Source organism: Asterias amurensis, chromosome 4, assembly GCF_032118995.1.
Source record: "Asterias amurensis chromosome 4, ASM3211899v1".
NCBI classification, from domain to species: Eukaryota; Metazoa; Echinodermata; class Asteroidea; order Forcipulatida; family Asteriidae; genus Asterias; species Asterias amurensis.
Window position 1 is genome coordinate 14,274,794 of NC_092651.1, and position 22,002 is coordinate 14,296,795.

Sequence of the window (22,002 nt, forward strand, 5' to 3'; positions counted from 1 at the left end):
CATTTGTTTGTATTTTTCAACACCAGAACACAGCCAAGGTAGAGCTCCTACGTGATGTAACCAATGCCACTGAGCTGTTAGTGTCCAGTCGAGCCGCTATGCTCCCCAGTCTGACAGACGGGTCCACAGAAACATTCTGGGAGTCTGGAGATGAAGACCGCAACCGGACTAAGTCTATTACAGTCACGTGCAATGATGGTCTGGTTGCCAGGATGGTTGCTGTTCACGTGGATAACTCAAGAGACTTGGGGGTAAGACTAACTTAATTACTACATGTAGTGATGTAGTATTTTCAAATCCTACCCGAGGGTAGTCTGAACATCTGTTGCACACTTCATGACTCATGAGTTACGCAAGAGAGCTGCCATCAGCCTAGGTCATTCCCTGTCAATAATCACTTTTCCCCTACATTGATTTCACATGGAGATATGCAGTCAAATCCTACATACCAAGACTACATGCAATTACATGTACTGTACATAATACTCATATGGACACTGCATACAGACCACTGGAAGAAGGCTTTCCATATCTGGCTTTTGATTGGTCCGAGGTGATGTTTGTCAGCTGCACCCACATCACCTTGGACCAATCAAAACACACAAAGGTAAAGCTCTGTCACTGCACGTTTATCCAATGCCATAACTGTATCTAATGAAATCACTGGTTCTAAAAAGCAAGTACCTGTCTTTATCCTTGTGGATAAAGACAGGTGACCAGGCTTTTATCTCGGGCTTTTATCACAAACCTCTCCACAGAACAATGTTTTCAATACTTCTTTACATATAAACGCCCACCTTACTCTCAACAGAACAAGGTAACAGGCGTCACGTTCTTCATCGGCCCCAACTCAGAATTCCTCCTGAAGACCCTCAACTCTAACCTAGAGGCCAGACACGTTGGTTGGGTGACCTGTAATCTTGACCTCTGTACGGAGAGTCCAAAGATCATCAAGGTGGAATTGAGGGGCCCGGATAGTCACCTCAGGGTCAGACAGGTCAAAGTACTCGGACAGAACGAAGGAGAGAATCTAAGCACAGGTACGTTACAGATTTTCCCTGAGAAATATTTGTTTTTAGAAAATAGAATTAGCTGTTGCAAACAACTTACCAACCAAAAGGAGAGCTGTTGTTAGTATGAAATATTATAAACTACAAGTGTATTCATCATTTTGAGAAACGTCTCCCTCTGACATGTCTGAAGTAACATAGTTATGAGAAAGAGGTAATTTCTCACCCAACTGTTAGTATGCATCTGAAAGCACACAAAGTTGTGCAACAAAGGTTTTTTTTTCTTTCATTATTCTCTTACAACTTCGATGACCAACTGAATCCAAATTTTCACAGATTTGTTATTTTATGCATATGTTGGGATACACCAAATGAGAGTACTGGTCTTTGACAATTTCCAAAGGTGTCCAGCTGTCGATTTCACCAAACCTTTTCTAATCTAGGATTAATCTTAGGACTTAAAACGTGTACAGTTCTGTAAACATGTAGACCTTAGAACGCATTGAACCTATCCTAAGCTAGGATGACTTATGCGTTTTAACTCGAGACAGGATTAATCGTAGCATTTAGCTGCTTTGCCTTTAAAAATCAATTGAATCTTCTACAGGTCCTCAGCAGTCTGCCCAAGCCCTGCAGCAGAAGAACTGTGAGGCGGAGACTCTGCGTGTCTTCAGGTTACTGACGTCTCAAGTGTTTGGGAAGCTCCTTAGTGATGAGGAGTCAGGAGAGGACAGGCTGGAGGAGAATGGAGAGAAACAAGATGAAGATGCTGCTGTAAGTTGCTCTTTGACTTATTATACCAATGGGAGGTAGTACTAGCACTTAAAGACTAACTAATTACATGAGGCTGTAATGGCCTAGTGGTTAAGAACTCTGGATTCAAGCTCCGTTGTTTAATCAGCAAAGTGTGGGTTTCAGTCTCGGTCGTGACACTTGTGTCCTTACGCCAGACACTGAAACCATGATTGCTTTAAAAAAGTTGGGGAGCCAGGCTTATGATGGATGATACCCAAGCCTACATCCGTATGGACTGTAAAGGGGGTAACCCTGTTTCAGCCCCAGGAGTAGGTGGCAACGGTCCCCTGGAGAAATAGTTGATTGTAGCTCACACCTTGAAGTGGCCTTCAGGCCTTGTGTGTCTGGCAACTTGCATTAAAAAAAAGAAGAAGAAAAAAAAAAAAAAAAAAAAAAAAACCTTTAGTTAACCATTGTGCACACTCGGACTTGCTCATTGAGTCACATTTTCAATACCATTTCCTCCATTCATTGTTGGATTTGTTGTCTTTTTCATGTTTTCAGGATATTGGAGATCCAGACCTTAGGGAGCATATGGTTGGGATTCTCTTTAGTCGAAGCAAGCTCACAAATCTACAAAAACAGGTAACATAGGACTCCACACACCGGTGTAACGGTCAAACCAAAATTAATATCTGTTATCCCTGATGCAAACTTAACATCTCTTAAAGAATATTACTTTTAAGAATTTTGTTTAAATTTTTTTTCATAAAAGGTTTGCTCTCACATCGTTCAAGCCATCCGCAAAGAAACCACCAAGATGAGAGAGGAGTGGGAGTCCAACCTGGCCACCAGGCCCGCTGCTGTTGTACTTAGCCCTGTGGATGACCCCCAGTCCCTCCTATCAACGGACGCCTACTGCTTTGAGCTTCTCTCCATGGTGTTGGCTCTGAGTGGGTCCAGCGTGGGGAGGATCTACGTTGCTCAGCAGGCCACCTTGCTGCAAGATCTACTGTCACTGCTGCATACAGGGACACCAAGGGTTCAGAGACAGGTGGGTGATCTGTTTTTGGTTTTTACTGAGGTGGTTTGTCATTGAATCTGGCCTTCTGAGTGGTGCAAAAAAAAAGTCCTCAAGTTTTGTTTTTGAATGTTGTATCCACGTATCTGGTCGATCCAGTCTTCAATCCTGCCATAATGTACCGCTGCTGACAAAGTCTTCACAACTGCTGGCCTGAAACTGTGGAAAAGTATATACCATCTCACATTAGATCACTTGACACTGTTTCCTCATTCAAAAACAACTTAAAAACTCACATGTTTTCCAGATGCTCTTCAAATGTATTTGTTTTTTCATTGCGTCTTGTTGCTGAGTGCCATGATCTACGATCCCGGCCATATCCCGTTGGGGCCCCCCTGCCCCCTTTCAAAGTTGGTACTCATTGTACGGTCTTCTCCGTTCGAGTCATTACAAAGCGCGGGACAGGGGACGAGAGAATAATTATTGTCAGGGGGAAGTGGACAGGAAATGGTTTGGGTGGCCCAAGCAATTTGGCCGGAATTGTAGATGGAATTGCGCTATAGAAATCTTGTTATTATTATTACTTTTCATGTTTCAAAGTTCTCCCTGAAAGAGCATAAAATTACACTTTAATGCAAGGTTATCTATCTAATGAAAATTAGTCCTTCACAAAAGTTCATTTGACCTCAGAGCCCCTCTTTAAATGCTTCTTTTTCACCTGTTTCCTCTTCAGGTTACGTCCATAATTCGACGCCTCCTTCCGGAAATCCCTCCCACCCACTTCGCCAAGCTGACCGGCGTCACCTCTCTACCTCCAGCTGACCTCAGCATCCTGACCCAGTCCAGCGACAAACCCAACCCTGAGTCCTCCATCGAGGAGAGCGTAGGCATCTTGGACATCTTCCTGGCCTGTGTGGCCAAGACGCTGACTGTCCAGAGCAAGGTGAAGGGAGGCGGGGGTCAGATACCGGGGCTTGGAGGTAAAGGTACCCACTCCTTGACCCTGGCTCGCCTGCAGCAGCTTTACCCTGTTGAGGAGAGCCCGTCCAAGAGGTCTAGTAAGGGACGCTGGTGGATGAGGGGAAGCATCTCACATAACATCGCTGAGAGGGTCATTGGTCTCATCAAGGATATGTCAGCCGTGAGTTACTCTTACCTTAGTCTCAAAAACATTATTTTTAAAAATTGATAATTAATGTTGTATCTCTCACAAAAGATGTACGGTGAAGGTACATTGTGTGTGTATCAAAGAAAGTTATATGTTTTTATCACACCCCTGAGTGAAATCTGCAATTTTGATTTGCTAATCACTGTTCTGATAAATCCTTTATCATACACCCTAAACGAGTATCATACCTTACACATTGTGCACATGCACAATAGTATAGTTGCGTAGCAACTTTGTTGTATTTACAAACTTGGCATTTCAGTGTCGGGTAAACAAGGCCATTCCTAATACATTTGTGATAGAATATATACATTGTTATTCCCGCTTTGAAACGTAGGTTTGCAACCTTCACTTGGGCAGAAATTGACACAAAATATTTCAATGCCATTCCCAAAAGCACACCGAGGGCTAACAATAAAGCAGCAAGAGGTAATAAAGCAGTATCTTATGGTATGGTAAAAACGCTATTAGGTTCGGTTTAGGGTGTGATACGAACTACATCTAGTCTCGGAGTCAAAATGTTTATCGTGACAATGGACAATCCAGCTTGCCAGGTAGCAATGCAGCTTGCTTCAATCCATTATGTTGTTGAGTAATCACTGGTTTTTTTTGTGATGTTATTCACAGGGTAAGCTGTCTGAAGTGTGGGCCAATGTCACCAAAGGTGCAATAGCTGAAGCAGTGCTTTCACTCACCAAGCTAGATGAGGCTAAGAGACAACCAGCTGAGTGCATCAAGACACACACTGTGAGTTTAGCCTAGGGTTTATTCTTAGAGCTGCTTAAACAGAAAAAGTTAGCTAAGCACAAAAGCAATTATGCTTACTAGATTAAGGTACCAAGCTAGATGAGGCTAAGAGACAACCAGCGGAGTGTATCAAGACACATTCTATGAGTTCAGGAAATATAACTAATGGTAATAGAAACAGTTGGTTTGAAGCCTACAGCATCTTTCGATTGTATACAACATTTAAAAAAAAAAATTCCGAAAGTAATGTGGTTATGTAAAAAATGTATCGGTTTTTACCCCCCCCCCCCCCAAAAAAAAAAAAAAGATGGGGATTAATTTTCCGGCTAGGACATATTCGCTCCAGATTTTTGTGACATCTCAAAAACGGACCACCTTTTGAATTGAGGTTTTCATATTTCAGTTTTATTGTACACATCTTAATTTATATCGGACGGAAACAATCAAACTGTTCCAAAAACCAAAGGTACACTTTGCCTTTAAATATGTGAGTGAGATTTTCTCCTGAGTTTTGATGTCTTATAATTACCCTTCTTATTTCCTCAGCTATGGTTATCTTTATCCTCACTGTGTGTACTGGAGACGGAGCATGTAGAGAGGTTATCATCAAGTCAATGGGGACACAGTAAAGAAGCTGGAGCCATCAAACAAAAGGTAAGAACTTATCTTAAATACAGTGGACACTATTGGTTATTGTCAAAGACTAGCCTTCACAGTTGGTGTATCTCAACATGTACAAAATAACAAACCTGTGAAAATTTGAGCTCAATCGGTCATCGAAGTTGCGAGATAATAATGAAAGAAGAAACACCCTTGTCACACGAAGTTGTGTGCGTTTAGATGGTTGATTTCTAGACCTCAAATTCTAAATTTGAGGTCTCGAAATCAAATTCATGGAAAATTACTTCTCTCTCGAAAACTATGGCTCTTCAGAGGGAGCCGTTTCTCACAATGTTTTATACTATCAACCTCTCCTCATTACTCATTACCAAGAAAGGTTTTTTGCTAATAATTACTTTGAATAATTACCAATAGTGTCCACTGCCTTTAAGCAGGTCTTTATAGTATGTCATGGCCGAGCCGTAAATAGCACCAGACTGTAGCTCTGGTGTGGGTCTGAGTCCCGGTTGTGGAACTTCTGTCCTTGAGCAAGACACTGCACCATACTTGGCCTTCTAGAATATTGTATAATGTTGAAGGGTAGCTGAACCTGATAAAGGAGATGTCCGTCGTGCAGTGTGTCCCATCCCACCAATGTCAGCATGTCAGACATACTTGAATCCCAGTGGTAGTCCTTCATAACAAAATAATGTATCCTTGTATAAAATGTGTACCTTTTATTTAATATGATGTATTCCTTCTTGTTTTCTCTTGGCAGCCTACTTGTGATAACCATGATGACGGTGAGACACCAGCCATCATCCTGTGCAATGAGTGTGCCAACCTGTGTGCTGAATGTGATAAGGTCTTACATCTACATCGCAGGACGAGATCTCATCAACGCAAGGTAATAATAATAAAAAATAACACAGAAGTCTGATATGGCGAATGTATCTACCACTTAAAGGAAACATTACTGAAGAAGTTTGAGATCGATCGGCCATCTGGGTCACAAGAATTTAGTGAAAAACAAATTACACATTTTGCATGACATCAACGCAAAAATTCATAAAACGCACTGACCGATAGACTCCAAACACTCAGTTCGATTATTTATTTCTCATCAAGTATGACATTTCAGAGAGAAATATTTCAAGGGATGTTTTCTACTACCATGTTTTATGTAAATCTGTGATCTTCACAATATTTGTTTTCTTACCAATTCTCTAAATGTTCCTTTAATTAATATTGTGGTTGTTAGTTTTATAATGAGTGTTACTTGTCTTCATGTTTTTGTAGGTCTTTAAGGAAGAGGAGGAGGCAATAAAGGTGGATCTTCATGAAGGATGCGGTCGTAGCAAACTCTTCTGGATCATGACGTTAACTGATTCCAAGACCCTCAAAGCAATGGTAGAATTCAAAGAGGCTGCCTCAGGTAGGGTACAAACAAATTATCTTTCTCTGTTCTCATAAAATTTACTATAAATTACTTTGTAGAGTATGTTCCATATTAGTTTAAGTGTAACTGAGTTCTACGGCACCCATGGCTTTACATCCCACCTGAAAGGCGCAGCAACGATGGTTAGGTATCTTGCTGAAGGACACAAGTGCCAAGACCGGGGCCCAATTTCATAGAGCTGCTTAAGCAAAAAAATTTGCTTAAGCACGAAAACAGCTCGCTTATTTTACACATGTTAACTGGCCAAAATGTTATGCCATATACATTGATTGTGACTGGTAATTAGCTGTTGTTCGCTTAGCATAACAATTGAGTGGAGTCTTGGCCAGTAATCTGATTTTACTAAGCAAGGATTTTTTTGCTTAAGCAAAATTTTGTGCTTAAGCAGCTCTATGAAATTGGGCCCGGGACTTGAATCCACACTCTGCTTATACTGCACAGCATCGACAAACGTTCTAAAAATAAGAAAAAAATATCCCCAATGTCACTACAATTTGACATCTGAATTTAATGACTTTTAACAGATTGATTGTTGGGATCTGAGAAAGATTGAAATAATGTTGTTGGCCCTATGACCAGGGCACTAATGTAAAGCGCATTGAGACGGTTATTGTGAAATGCGCTATGTAAGACATTATTATTATTATTATTATTATTATTATTATTATTATTATTATTATTATTATTGTTATTATTGTTATTATTATTATTATTGTTATTATTGTTATTATTGTTATTATTGTTATTATTGTTATTATTGTTATTATTATTATTATTATTATTATTATTATTATTATTATTATTATTATTATTATTATTATTATTATTATTATTATTATTATTATTATTATTATTATTATTATTATTATTATTATTATTATTATTATTATTATTATTATTATTATTATTATTATTATTATTATTATTATTATTATTATTATTATTATTATTATTATTATTATTATTATTATTATTATTATTATTATTATTATTATTATTATTATTATTATTATTATTATTATTATTATTATTATTATTATTATTATTATTATTATTATTATTATTATTATTATTATTATTATTATTATTATTATTATTATTATTATTATTATTATTATTATTATTATTATTATTATTATTATTATTATTATTATTATTATTATTATTATTATTATTATTATTATTATTATTATTATTATTATTATTATTATTATTATTATTATTATTATTATTATTATTATTATTATTATTATTATTATTATTATTATTATTATTATTATTATTATTATTATTATTATTATTATTATTATTATTATTATTATTATTATTATTATTATTATTATTATTATTATTATTATTATTATTATTATTATTATTATTATTATTATTATTATTATTATTATTATTATTATTATTATTATTATTATTATTATTATTATTATTATTATTATTATTATTATTATTATTATTATTATTATTATTATTATTATTATTATTATTATTATTATTATTATTATTATTATTATTATTATTATTATTATTATTATTATTATTATTATTATTATTATTATTATTATTATTATTATTATTATTATTATTATTATTATTATTATTATTATTATTATTATTATTATTATTATTATTATTATTATTATTATTATTATTATTATTATTATTATTATTATTATTATTATTATTATTATTATTATTATTATTATTATTATTATTATTATTATTATTATTATTATTATTATTATTATTATTATTATTATTATTATTATTATTATTATTATTATTATTATTATTATTATTATTATTATTATTATTATTATTATTATTATTATTATTATTATTATTATTATTATTATTATTATTATTATTATTATTATTATTATTATTATTATTATTATTATTATTATTATTATTATTATTATTATTATTATTATTATTATTATTATTATTATTATTATTATTATTATTATTATTATTATTATTATTATTATTATTATTATTATTATTATTATTATTATTATTATTATTATTATTATTATTATTATTATTATTATTATTATTATTATTATTATTATTATTATTATTATTATTATTATTATTATTATTATTATTATTATTATTATTATTATTATTATTATTATTATTATTATTATTATTATTATTATTATTATTATTATTATTATTATTATTATTATTATTATTATTATTATTATTATTATTATTATTATTATTATTATTATTATTATTATTATTATTATTATTATTATTATTATTATTATTATTATTATTATTATTATTATTATTATTATTATTATTATTATTATTATTATTATTATTATTATTATAATAATAACTTATTATGTAATACACCACTAACAGGTAACTCGGCTAGTGCTGCAGCAGGTAGCACCGTCGGCACATGCCGCTTTTGCGGCTCACTAGCGACAAGCGGCCTCCTGGCCGTAGGCAGCGTCTGCGATGATCCTGACTGTCAGAAACACATCAAGAATGCCTGCACCAAGACGCTGCCTTGTGGTCATCTCTGCGGAGGGGTCAAAGATGAAGACGTCTGCCTACCATGTCTGCATGGGTGCAGCAGGGACGTCTCCCTCAAGCAAGATGCTGATGATATGTGCATGATTTGCTTCACGGAGGCCTTGGCATGTGCTCCTGCTATACAGGTATTGTAGATGATTCAGTAATGATGATAACAATAATAGTTTACCCTCTTTCCTACAATAATAGTTAACCCTCCTACCATTTGATCATCTATCATGCACATGGTTTGTATGATAGATATCTATTCTAGCATGCAATATGATATACATGTGGTGAATGCATCTACAAAGTACACATTCAACCCTCATACTCTCGAACCATTTAATATCACTCTACTTTGATTTTGAATGATAGACACACTATGCTAGCCTGCAATATGATATCATGTGGTGAATAAGCCTTTTTGAGGTATGGTGGACGTGATAGGAGTGCACTGTTTTTACCCAAACCTTAATAGTATTGTGTCAATGTGTCCGCCATATCTCAAAAAGGCTTATATGTTTGGGAGTAACTGCATAATAACCTACAGCAGATGAAGAGAAGCAAGGTGTTCTGGCTTATATAATTTGTAACGCCATATTTTGTTTTACCCTTTGTTTATACAGCTTGACTGTGGTCATGTATTCCATCAACACTGCTGCCAGAATGTGTTAGAGAGACAGTGGGTTGGACCCAGGATCACCTTTGGGTTCTCCCTCTGCCCAATCTGCAAGGTATGAAGCTTGAGATACAGTGCAATATCAGACAAGACTTTCAATTTGTAGAACTATCAATGTGGTACTTTATCTTGACTTAGTGAGCACACCAGAAAAGTACATGCCACACACACACGGATGTCGAGTGAAGGACCACGTGGGCCTCCCCTAGTCTTGGTCAAGTTTTTGGCTTTTAGTAAAGTGCCCTCTCTTGATTTGACAAGACAATGACAAGTAAAATGGGGATCGCAAGGGCAGAGTTCGGCGGTTAACACATGTTCAGTCTGGGTGAAACGGTTCTATACACCAAAATCAGTAATCTTTCAAAAATGTTAAATACGCCTTCCTTCATTTCAACAAAATATTGTATTGCTATGGTTCGAGTCCCGGTTGTGACACTTGTGTCTCTGAGTAAGACACTTAGCTTTAATTTCATCTCTCCACCCAGGGGTGTAAATGGGTACCTGTGAGGGCAGAGATGTTTCTTGTGATTGATTTAGCTTGGAAGCGTATGTTTGTAGCACAGGCTGTATACTCCCCAGGGAGCTGAGATGGTTTAAGGAATGAATTAAATGGCCTAATGAGCAGGGGAAATAATGTTGAAAGCTCTCTGAGACGCCCCACAGGTGTGAAAAGCTTTATATAGAAACTGGTTATTAATACTATTATTATTTCTTCTTTCAGGCCAACATGGAACATAAAGTACTCCATGATGTCTTAACTCCAATCACTGACCTACAGGCGGACGTGAGACGCAAAGCTCTGATGAGACTAGAGTATGAGGGTCTACATAACTGTGAGGCTATCACAACGCCTGGTGCTAGGTTCTATAACGATACAGCAGGCTTTGCTATGAATCGATATGCGTACTATGTGTGCTTCAAATGTAAAAAGGTAAGGAGTGCTCTCAGGCTATAATAATAATAGTGGCTTCTTATATAGAGCGCATATCCGTCACTCAGTGACACTCAAGGTGCTTCAACATACAGTATTTTCCTGCAAGGTATGTGGGACTACATTTGATTTATGAGACCTACTCATAGTCATGGCGGCTGTTGCTCAGGGCCGAATTTCATAGAGCTGCTTAAGTAGAAAGTATTTTATACACATTCACTGTTGAGCAAAAATTAGCAGGATACCAGTTGCAAATGTTACACGTGACATGAATGTTTTGCTGGTAACCTTATTCTCGTAGGCATAATTTTCCTGGGCTCAGCTATTTTTTTGTGTTTTAACAGATCTATGAAATTGGTGCTGGTCCACAGACAGCAATTAAATGTGGTTACATAAGACATGAAGTTTTGCATGGTGGAATGATAATAAGAAATGTTAAGCCCATTTTAGAGCAACATTTGATAGAGAGGCATGCACTCTTTCCCTGAAGGCGGAAAGAGTATAGAGTCCAACTGTTGAGTCCTCCCATTCCTCTCACAACTACCATCAATCAAAAGAGATTTATTTAGATGGTATCATCGCAAATATGTTTCATAATTAAATGCATTTATGTTATTATGTTTCAATGTTTGTCTTTTCTCCCCGGTTTCTTCAGGCTTATTACGGAGGTGAAGCTCGCTGCGATCAAGAGATTGGGATACAGGGTGACTATGACCCAACTGAGTTAGTGTGTGGAGCATGCTCAGATGTATCCAGGGCTCAGGTAGGTGTTTGGTTACTTCTTGTTTTTTATGTATCGCATAACCCAGGAGACAAACACTGCTTTTCAATGGTGCCAAGTTAGACAATGCATTAAAGGCATTGAACATATGTGATAATTGGCAAAGACCAATATTTTCACTTGGCGTATCCCAACATACGCATAAAATAACAAATCTGTGAAATTGTTGACTCAATTGTTCATCAAAGTCGCGAGAAAATAGTGAAAGAAAAAACACCCTTGTTGCACAAAATTGTGTGCTTTCAGATTGCATATTCAAAGGCTTCATACATGTATTTTGTTTTGTTTTTTGAGTGAGAAAATACCTCTTTATAAAATATTATGTTACTTTAGAGGGAGCCATTTCTCACATAGTTTTATACTGTCAGCAGCTCTCCATTTTTTGCTAACAGATATTTTGAGTAATTACCAATAGTGTCCAGGACCTATAAGCAGAAACATACATAAGGGGGAAATTCCCTCTCAAACACAAACGCACAAACAGCTACGTTCAACCAAGGGCGTTATAACAAACAAAAGGTCAAAACAACTGTCCAAATAATGGTGGAACTACTGCTAACATAGTTAGAACAACATTTATGAGAGCCGCAGGAAATTCCACCAAACAAAATATGGACAACATTGACTCAAACCTTTTGCAAACGATGTTTTTTTTAATCTAACAAAATCCTCCAAACTCCAACGCTCATCTTTACTTTAATTTTGGTACCTCAGATGCGTCCAAAGAAATACGACAGATTTACTTGAGTACAAGAGATTCAAACCTTTTTGAAATGATGGTCTTGTGTCTAACAAAATCCTCCATCTTTCATCTAATTTGTTTGACCACAGATGTGTCCAAAGCATGGGACAGATTTCCTGGAGTATAAGTGCCGCTACTGCTGTTCAGTTGCTGTGTTCTTCTGCTTTGGTCGGACACATTTCTGCAATGCTTGCCACGATGATTTCCAAAGGATCACCAGCATTCCAAAGCCAGATCTTCCTCACTGCCCGGCTGGTAAGAGTGTACTGGGGTTGGATAGGGAAGGATGGGGGGGGGTGGAACATGGGTGATAGTTGAAGGGTTGGACCAGAATGGATCGATAGAATTTGAATTGAGATTCGGTGCGATTTTGTGACGTCAAAATTCGTATCACATTCGCAGGAAGTATGGACCAGGCTTCATATTTGAAGGTTTTTGGATTGATAGAGTTTGAGTTAGGCTGGAGATGGTGGGGATAATTCCATGTTTACTAAAATGTTCTTCACTGCATGTATCTGAAATCTGATTGCCTTGTGATATACCTGACTTGTCAGTTCGAAGACTTAACCCAAAAAAATCACACGGGAGTGTTTCACTTCAAATATCCTGGATGTTCATCCAAAACCTTAGGTGCTGAGATACATTTTGCAAAGTGCCTCTTGTAATTGTGAGATACACCATAATACACCACAAATCTGATATTCTGATGAAGTTTGTGACATAATTATCGTGGTGTCAGTTCAAAAACTTTGTGTCACTCGTGGGAGTGTCTTGGCCGAGCGGTTAAGAGCACCGAATTCAAACTCTGGTGTTTCTGATCAGCAGAGTGTGGGTTTGAATCCCCAGCCGTGACACTTGTGTCCTTAAGCAAGACACATAATCATTGCTTCGTCCTTCGGATGGGACGTAAAGTCGTTGGTCCCATGTGTTGTGTAAACGCATGTAAAAGAACCCAGTGCACTTATCGAAAAGAGAAGGGGTTAGCCCCGGTGTTCCTGGCTGGATTGGCAGCATATTGCGCCACAGCACCTTGTAAACCATTACATGGTGCTTAAGGATTAGGTCTTTTATCTCAAAAATTTGCCCCACTCCTTGCAGTAATAATACCTGGCGCTTTGTATCCTTTGGCAAAAGGCGCGTTATAAATACGGTTATTATTATTAATAATATTATTATTATTATTATTATTATTATTATTATTATTATTATTATTATTATTATTATTATTATTATTATTATTATTATTATTATTATTATTATTATTATTATTATTATTATTATTGATCAGTTTGCCATCAGCTAAGTACATAGTGTTACATGTTGTGAGTTATTATATTTCTTGTTTTCTTTGTTTAGGTCCGAGAGCCAAGCAACTTGAAGGAGACGAATGCCCTCTTCATGTAGAGCATCCACCGACAGGAGAAGAGTTCGCTCTGGGCTGTGGAGTCTGTAGGAATGCTCATACATTCTGAACCCCTTAACCAAGGCATACCCCTGTAAGAGTTGCAAGGGGGTGGGGGTGAAGTCTGGTGCAACAGGTGCTGATAATTCCATAGTTCCCGATCAGTCAAAGTTGAATCTTGTGTCTCCAGTGACTATGCTCCAACATTCTGACTTGTAAATCATCATTCTCTGTGGAGTTTTTACATACCTGGCTTTATGCAGAATGTGTACAGCTGGATTGAGATTTTGTATTGGATTCCTGACTGCATTTCTACTTGGTGGATGAAGGGAGTTCTCAAAAACGAGAAAAACAAATAATAAAAAAATTGAATATTCCTTAAAAGTTACACACATTTGCCATGTAAATTGTGACCTCAATTTTCCGAAGTAGCGTGAAAGTTTGCAGCTGCCAATATGTTCCCACGTCCAAAGAGCCGATCTATCCTGCCAGTCTATGTGACATATAAATAGTGGTGGAATCTCTCAAATGCTTAAAGAAAGTTATTGCAAATCATTTCTGAGAAAATGGAATTAGCTGTTGCAAACTGCTTACCAACCCAAAGGATCTGTGGTATAAGTGCATAAATTAGTTAATGACCTGATACCTCGAGAAAGACTCTGCTAAGGTCGAAACGTCAGGTCATTAACTATTTGTTCAAATCATATCTGTCAGAATCATTTTTTATCTGGATATGTATCAGTGGTTGCATAGTAAACTTGAGATTTGGCAGTTTTTACTTTATGAATTGACTTTTATACAGCCAGCATCCCTCAGTAGTGTATTGCTGTATAGAAATACTAAGTTGAGTCTGTTTTGTGAAAGACTTTAAGCTTATTCTTTAAAGGGGAGGCTACACATCATGGAAAGTTAGTAGCTGTGCTTTGGACAGCTTAGTGGAATTAAGAAAAAAATGTTGTGGGTCCTGAGAAAAAGAGCGTAAAAAAGTATAGCTGTTTAGTATAGTGTCAGCACACAAGAACTTTGATAAAAAAACATGTAAAAATCTAAAATAAAATGGAAAAACAATGGAAAATACATAATAAAAAATCTTTAAAAACAAAATTCATGCGAGAAAAAAAAGAGAGTTAAAACCGTTAGAAACCGTTATAAATCAAAACAAAATCACTGAAAAAAATCAGTCAGCTTTTAAAATAATTTAGTTGGTTTTCAAAAGAAGCCGTAGCTGCATTTCCTTTGGCCGTTAACTGGTGGAGTTTGTTAGTGTTCGGTCGTAGGTAGGGGTGCCATATCAACATTTCTTTTTCAACATAATCTATTCAAAACATACCAAGTATGGTACACATAAAAAACGTGCATATTGCGTCAGTATTTGATTGGTTTAATTTTTCACTGTCGGAGAGTAATGTCAATGTGAACAAAAGAATTTCCTTGGTTTAGTGTCATAATTGTGAGGCTTAAATGCAAAAGAAACGAGCCCAGGAAAAATGAGGAACAAAGTGACATGTATCGAGCAACTACAACAAATCCTTGACTGAAATGATTTGGTGTGATACACGTAACTGCATTTTTTTTGCTGAAGTTCCTTTACAATTAATTTGCTATATATTTTTTAATGACGTGCAATGCTTAAACTAATGAATTTTTGTATTTTATTTTTCTCATTTTGTCCATTTTTATTTTTGTTGGTTTGTATAATTCAGATTCATGGAATTGTTATCTTTAAAAAATTTAGCAGTATTATTTCGCTGTTTGCGTTATGTTTAGCTATTGACGGTGGAAGGTAAACATCCAAAGGATTAGTATTTCCACATACATTTAGCAGATTGTCTCGTCTTTGTCTGTGTCTGAAATGGCTGAGGTATGGATTGAAGAGCCAAGTTCACTTAAGCTGCAGCAAAAGGCTGGCTTATTTGTACACAGCAGTAGTTCAGTTTAGATACTGTCAGTTGAGTGTAAAACTCATCCAAGGAAAAGCTTCAGTCTGTGTATTTTTATTTTAATATCTTTTTGGAATTCATTAAAAAGATGCCTAATAATGTGTGGCAACACAATAATGTTTGAAGATGACAACAAAACGCCTCCTTAGAGAGGAATATGTTACCATGGTATAACAAAGATATTGTTGCACGCTGTGTTGGGTGTCCATGGGTTTGTTACACCCTCGGGGCCAGTGGAACGCTTGGCTTTGCCGAAGGTGCTATACTGGACGAACATAGCATCAAAAATGATATATGATGACAATGGATGAACCTCTGCGGAAAGTTTCTAAAAGAATGTTTCCGTTATCATGTTTTTATGAAAGTAATGTAATCCACTGTTGCTGGTATGATATTTGACCCTCGTGCAAAAGAACTTGTCATGTTTGTTAGAAACAATCTTGACTGATTTTTTTTTAAGGCCAGAAAGCCAGATTAAAATGGATTGAAAAGTTTCCCAATTTGGGGGGTATTTTATGAGAAACAACTTACTTGATTGTGTATGCTGCTTGTAATTTCAGCTTGAGGAACGAGAATGAGGAATGAAGAGGGACTGTTCTCTTAATGATCACTAATGTAGGAAAGGTGGAGTGATGTTTATTTATAAATTAGATGAAATGATTTCATGGAATGTTGGCTAAATCGTTGCTGCGAAGTGCTTCTCAAAAATTGTACAATAAATTTGTTTTTCCTGATTGGATTTCTCTATCTGTATATTTAATCCATAAAATGTAACAGAGGGGTGATATTATTGGAAGAGGAGAAATGAAATTGTATGAAGAAGAAAAAAATTGCGGAACATATTAAGGGAAATGTTTAAAAATTGTATTGCATTTTGTATAAAGTACAAAAACTCTTGCATCTGTCGCAAGAATAATAATTACTATACTCATTTTCCTATACAGTAGTAAACAAAAATATATCCAGAAGTATTGTAGTTATCTTTTTTTTTTATATAAAGATAACATTATATACCTCGTTATCTAGTTACAGTGGTATCCCAGTTCAGTACAACTTCTTTTCTTAAAAAAACAAATCCAACATGTAACCCCAAAATAAATATATTTCTTTGATGGATTGAAGACCAACTATTTGTATAAAAATCAGATACGTATTGTTATAATTAGCTTAGAAGAAGGAGTATGTCTATAAGAAATCATAAAACATTAAAATGATTTCATAAATTCAGGATAATTGTATGTTTTTATATGAACTTTAAGAAGCTTGAGACGGGTTGCCCTTAAGTTTGTGATAAAATAATTTGGAGTGTTGACTTGGAGTGCTGACTAGTCTCCCCCGTGGTGATTTTGATGTTATACAACTGAGCCATGTAAAATCAGCTCTGGAGATGAATTAAGGCCATGTCTGAAATAACGACTTCGGCTACAGCTACGGCTAGAATGCGCACCTCTGCCTATTCTTCAACACTGTCAGCAACACTGATCTAGCCACAGCTGTAGCCGAAGTCACCGTTTCGAACACAGCTTAAGGCTGGACTTTCAATTTAGGAACTGCATGATGTCACTCGGTATTAGTGTGTACAAACTGCTCAATTAGTTCCATTAGAATTAAAGACATTCCTGCCAGAATTTTACGCCAAACCGATTGCTTTTTTTTTTACATGATGACTACTATGTTTGCTACATATCAGTCATCGGTACGTTAGAATGATAAATCAGGAATGCGTTAAAATAGGCACTTGTATGCTCTGCACAAAGTACTTGATTTACAGCATTGGTCACTTAAGACTGGTACCTAGAAGGCCATACAAACAGTTTGTGGATGAGCCTTCTGGGAACCATTCCCACCTACTCTCATTGGGGAGGTGGGCAAATTTTCATATCTGCACAATTCCAAAGAAAAGCAGCCAAATTTACTAAGCATAGAAAACCGTTGCTTCGCAGATAGACAGGTTACCAGCTCCCTAAAATGCCATGTGATTGTATATTGCTTGTGATCGGTTCCATGCTTACAGTTGCTTAGCAACATTTGTTCCTGCTAAGCACAATTAACATGTGGATGTGTGTGTTTGTACATTGATGTCCCTTTCTGTTCATCTATTTGGGAGACTATATCTATGTCCTTCTTTATACAAATAAAATTGTCAGAAAAATTGCCAGTGTGTAAGTTGTAAGTTGTAAAATGTGGACGAGTGGTGTGGGAAGTTGAAACAAAAAGCAGGAATTGAGAAAGTGTAAATATCAAATAAACGTACATATAAATGAAGAAATTTCAGACAGTGATTTGTTGTATTGTTATTCAGAAAGAGTAGGTTATAGACATTTATCATGGTGCAGCCATCTTGAAGTTTTCCCCTTGACGCCAATGTAACCAAACCGAGGCTTGAAGAACAAAATAGTCCGGTTCCTATTTGCAAAATGATTAGTAGCATTAGTTACTGATATTCAATACTAGGAACATGACCAGTATGGAGACAGCATGGTAAAGGTCTATTGTTCTTGTTTATACAATTGTAAAGCACCACTACATGAAGAACTACATCACACATTCCATCGTCTATAAACAGTTCTGAACAAAATAAACCACTGGAGAAACTGATTGGGTAACTTTGTAACTTTCTAAATGATTTGGGGGTTTGAACAACCATATTTATACACTTCTTGAATTTGCATGAAGAGTTCTGTCATTAACTGAACAAATACAATCCTTTATACTTGGCATGAAGTACAATGAAAGGTGCACTTAATCATGGAAATCATTTCAGTGACTAATTATTCATAAATTTGGCCAATCGCAGTCTGGCTAGACGTTGACCTGTAATTAGCTGGACAAATTTGGACACTGGCCTTTAGTTCATTCCACCAGTGATAAAACTATGGTGCAATTCTTATCAAATGTGGGGTTTTATGTTTAAATCTCTGTTTGTGCGTGGAAAGTCATTGGTAACGTGGTCTATTGACCAATCACAGCTGTGTCTTTTGAAGAAACCCAATAATTTTGAGTAAACTTTTACTTATTGTTTATCATCAATCAGTGCCCCCTCCCCTTTGGGGGCGGGGGGGGGGGTACATGAAAAATAACATGCAATACAAGTCTTTGTCCCTGAAAAGGTTTTGTGACTTATCAAGGATTTAAGGGTAGTTTTCTTCAAGGGCTGTGGAAATAATTGTGGCCTTGTGTCTGGTGACCAGTTTCTGTGTAGCTATAATTTTCTGTGCTGAGCAAGTTTTTTCTGGGCAAAATAAAATCTGGCCCTATACATATTCCAGTCTATTCCCATAAAAAAAAAACATGTTATTTATTGTTCATACAACAAAATGTCCAGCAGCAGAAGCTGAAAGGGTCAAAGTACACCATAAAAATATCAAAAATAACGACCAAATAAATAGAAGGCTCGATTTGTGAACAAAAATAGTTGGTGTATAAATTTTGTGGGTGATAACGCCCATAGCATCGTCAAAATTGCCAAGAATTTTGCGACCGTTAATTGTAAATAGCGCCCTCTGTTGATAGATTAATACACCAGACTTCGGAGCCTCACATAGAGCTTTTAGCTCTATGGAGCCTCAACATTTTTTAACCATCTTTTGTATAAAGACACGAGCATAGATAAAGAAGAACACTTGCCAAAACCATAGTAATATAGATAGTACCGGTATATTTAGTTGTTACTGTATGCTTAACAGCCACTAGTTCCCTAGAAGTTAAAGAAGGCAGAATTTTTTAGTGAGATGCATTAAAAACCACAAAAGTTTCATTCCCAGAAAATCGTTGGCGTCTAAGATTTTAATTAATACAAAGTATTACTACTAGAATATACATTCCTTTACATACCCCGATACAACATTGTTTGAAATCAGATAAATTGACTTGCTTTATTATGCCCTTATTATTGTTTTGTGGGCAGCCTATTTTGTTGTCACCATTATTATTTGGCATTATCAAAACACCAAGCGTGCATTCTTGGTACGATTGTAAAGCCTATCTCTTTCAGGTATATAAAGTTACTTGACACTTGCAAATGAATCGAAATAAAGATTTTCAGGTTTATAAAAAGTCGGTCTACACTTCCATTTTATAAGAGTGCACTCATTTGGCTTGGGTGTATATTAGGCTATCTCAACATGCCCAATCCTATTCAACATCCAAAAAAGCTAACGGACGACATTTTGCACACCTGCACATTCCTTTACATAATTGTTGTTCTAGTATGCAAATCAGGAAAACTTGACATCAAGCCAAAGTTGTTGTCACCCACGTGTGTGTATGAGATGTGACAGCATAAGTGAGCAATGGGCGGGGCTTATTTTCCGCTTGCCTTTCTAGGCATTCGATTGGCCGAAATTCGGCATACCAGCGATAACGGAACGGGTTTCCTTTCTTATGTAATTATGCGGTTTGTCGAATTGCTCACTTGTTGGAGAAGAGATGCCATTTCTAGAAAAGTGTCAGCACAAAGAGGGTGTGTGTGCTGCAGCTAGTGCTTTAAACGCACGTGGGTTTGTTTTGGAGAAAGCTGAATTTTTATGTGACTCGGACCCTTCTACCTCCATGCTCGGACTGTTCCACCTTCCCACCGGCCCGGGACATTTTTATTCTCTTTGGAATGAATATGTGGCTCACATTTGGGCGAACATTCTGTGTTGAGTTTGCAACCGGCTTTGAGAGATCTACACGAGGTTGGCCAGGGCCCTTTACAGAGAACAAGACAACGAACGTCTGCAACTTGAACTTACAAAACAAACTGTCGACCGACTTCATTGTGGAACTCTTGGCTGTGCGAATTCCACGGAGTTTAGCCTGAAGACTGTAGCCAACAGTTAGACTAACTTCACTGGCCTCATATAGGCCAAGAGCCGCAGGATGGGGCCATCTATTGTCTACTCTTTGGAACAGATTTATTGCTCAAATTTTGGGCGACAATTCTGTGTTGAGTTTGCAAACGGCTTTGAGAGTTCTGCAACGTCGTTGTGGAACTCTTGGCTGTGCGAATTCCACGGAGTTTTGCACGAAGACTGTAGCTGTAGCCATACGACCACTGGCCAGGGGAGCACGGAGAGGGACGACATGACCGGGTGGAGACACGAGCATGAAGGGGAGAGAGACGCCAAACACACGGCATGCATACAAACACGCGCAGGGCCTCCGGAGGCCGAGACCACAGTCAGCAGTTTCGACAGCAGTTATGTGAGTGACTGTTTCAGCAAAGGCAAGTAGTGTTCATACAAGCAGATTTTCTTCAAAAGATCAAAACTAGAAATAAACATGAACTTGAAGTACTTAAGACATGATCTTTTGGAAGAATTTCAGAGTGTGATAGTAATTCGCGATTTGTCAAGAAAGGAAGTGAAGTTCAACTTCAATTCAAGCACGAAATCTTCAAGTATCATGTATTTTGTCTAATGAGCGATGTCAAGATACAATTGCATACAAGTGTTCAAGCAAGAAATCTTCAATGTGTTATTTTGTTGTCCTATGAGCGATTTGTCAAGAAAGAAGTGTTCAACAAGCAAGAAATCTTCAAGTACAAGGTATTTTGTCTAATGAGCGATTTGTCAAGATACACAAGTGTCAAGCAAGAAATCTTCATTTTTCTATTTGTTTTACTTTTTATTTTTGTTGTCCCACCCAAGCGAAAGAGGTGGGGGGGGGGGGGGGGTAACGTTTTTTGGTATAAATAAGCCTATTGTGAACAGTTGTGAACAGTGGTGCCTGACCAGCTGAACTCTTAAAACCTTACATAGCATGAACTCTAGTACCTAACCAGGGAACTTTTCAAATCTTGGTATATGAACAAAGGACATGTGAACCGAACTGAACTTCATTTTATTTTTTTACTTTATTTTTTATTTTTATTTTTAAATGAGTGCTCAAATTGAAGCCCTACTTTATGAACTTTTGTGCCTGACTAGGACATGTGAACTGAACTATTTTTATTTTTTTTAACTGAACACTTAAAACCTCGGCGTATAAACTTTAGGAGATGTGTACTGAGCTACACTACGTTTTTTTTTAACTGCAAACTCTTCAAGCATGGGTATACAATGACCTAAAGTACAAGACAAGGAGATGTGGACTGATTTTTTATTTTTTTTTAAAGAATTTTTAAAACCTTGGTAAAATCAACTTTAGTGCCTGACCATGATGTGAACTGGATTGCACTAGGCCTACATTTTTTTAAACTGAACTCTTCGACCCTTGGTAGGCCTATCCCATACTATGAACTCTAATACATGA

General features: G+C 36.3%; 1 protein-coding gene across 2 annotated transcripts in view; it reads left to right on the top strand.

Annotated features, from left to right (window-relative positions):
• Positions 1–18,424, top strand: part of LOC139935669 (E3 ubiquitin-protein ligase MYCBP2-like) — a 104,035-nt gene extending 85,611 nt beyond the window's left edge. For both annotated transcript variants that reach the window (XM_071930178.1, XM_071930179.1), the window contains exons 56-71: positions 27–251; positions 812–1,040; positions 1,618–1,784; positions 2,310–2,390; positions 2,521–2,799; positions 3,500–3,907; positions 4,562–4,681; positions 5,228–5,335; positions 6,060–6,188; positions 6,581–6,716; positions 9,132–9,433; positions 9,917–10,024; positions 10,691–10,900; positions 11,556–11,663; positions 12,513–12,678; positions 13,780–18,424. In XM_071930178.1, coding sequence (XP_071786279.1) covers positions 27–251; positions 812–1,040; positions 1,618–1,784; positions 2,310–2,390; positions 2,521–2,799; positions 3,500–3,907; positions 4,562–4,681; positions 5,228–5,335; positions 6,060–6,188; positions 6,581–6,716; positions 9,132–9,433; positions 9,917–10,024; positions 10,691–10,900; positions 11,556–11,663; positions 12,513–12,678; positions 13,780–13,895 — 2,892 coding nt within the window. In that variant the 3' untranslated portion in view covers positions 13,896–18,424. The remainder of the gene's footprint in view (positions 1–26; positions 252–811; positions 1,041–1,617; positions 1,785–2,309; positions 2,391–2,520; positions 2,800–3,499; positions 3,908–4,561; positions 4,682–5,227; positions 5,336–6,059; positions 6,189–6,580; positions 6,717–9,131; positions 9,434–9,916; positions 10,025–10,690; positions 10,901–11,555; positions 11,664–12,512; positions 12,679–13,779) is intronic.
• The last annotated feature ends 3,578 nt before the right edge of the window (positions 18,425–22,002 follow it).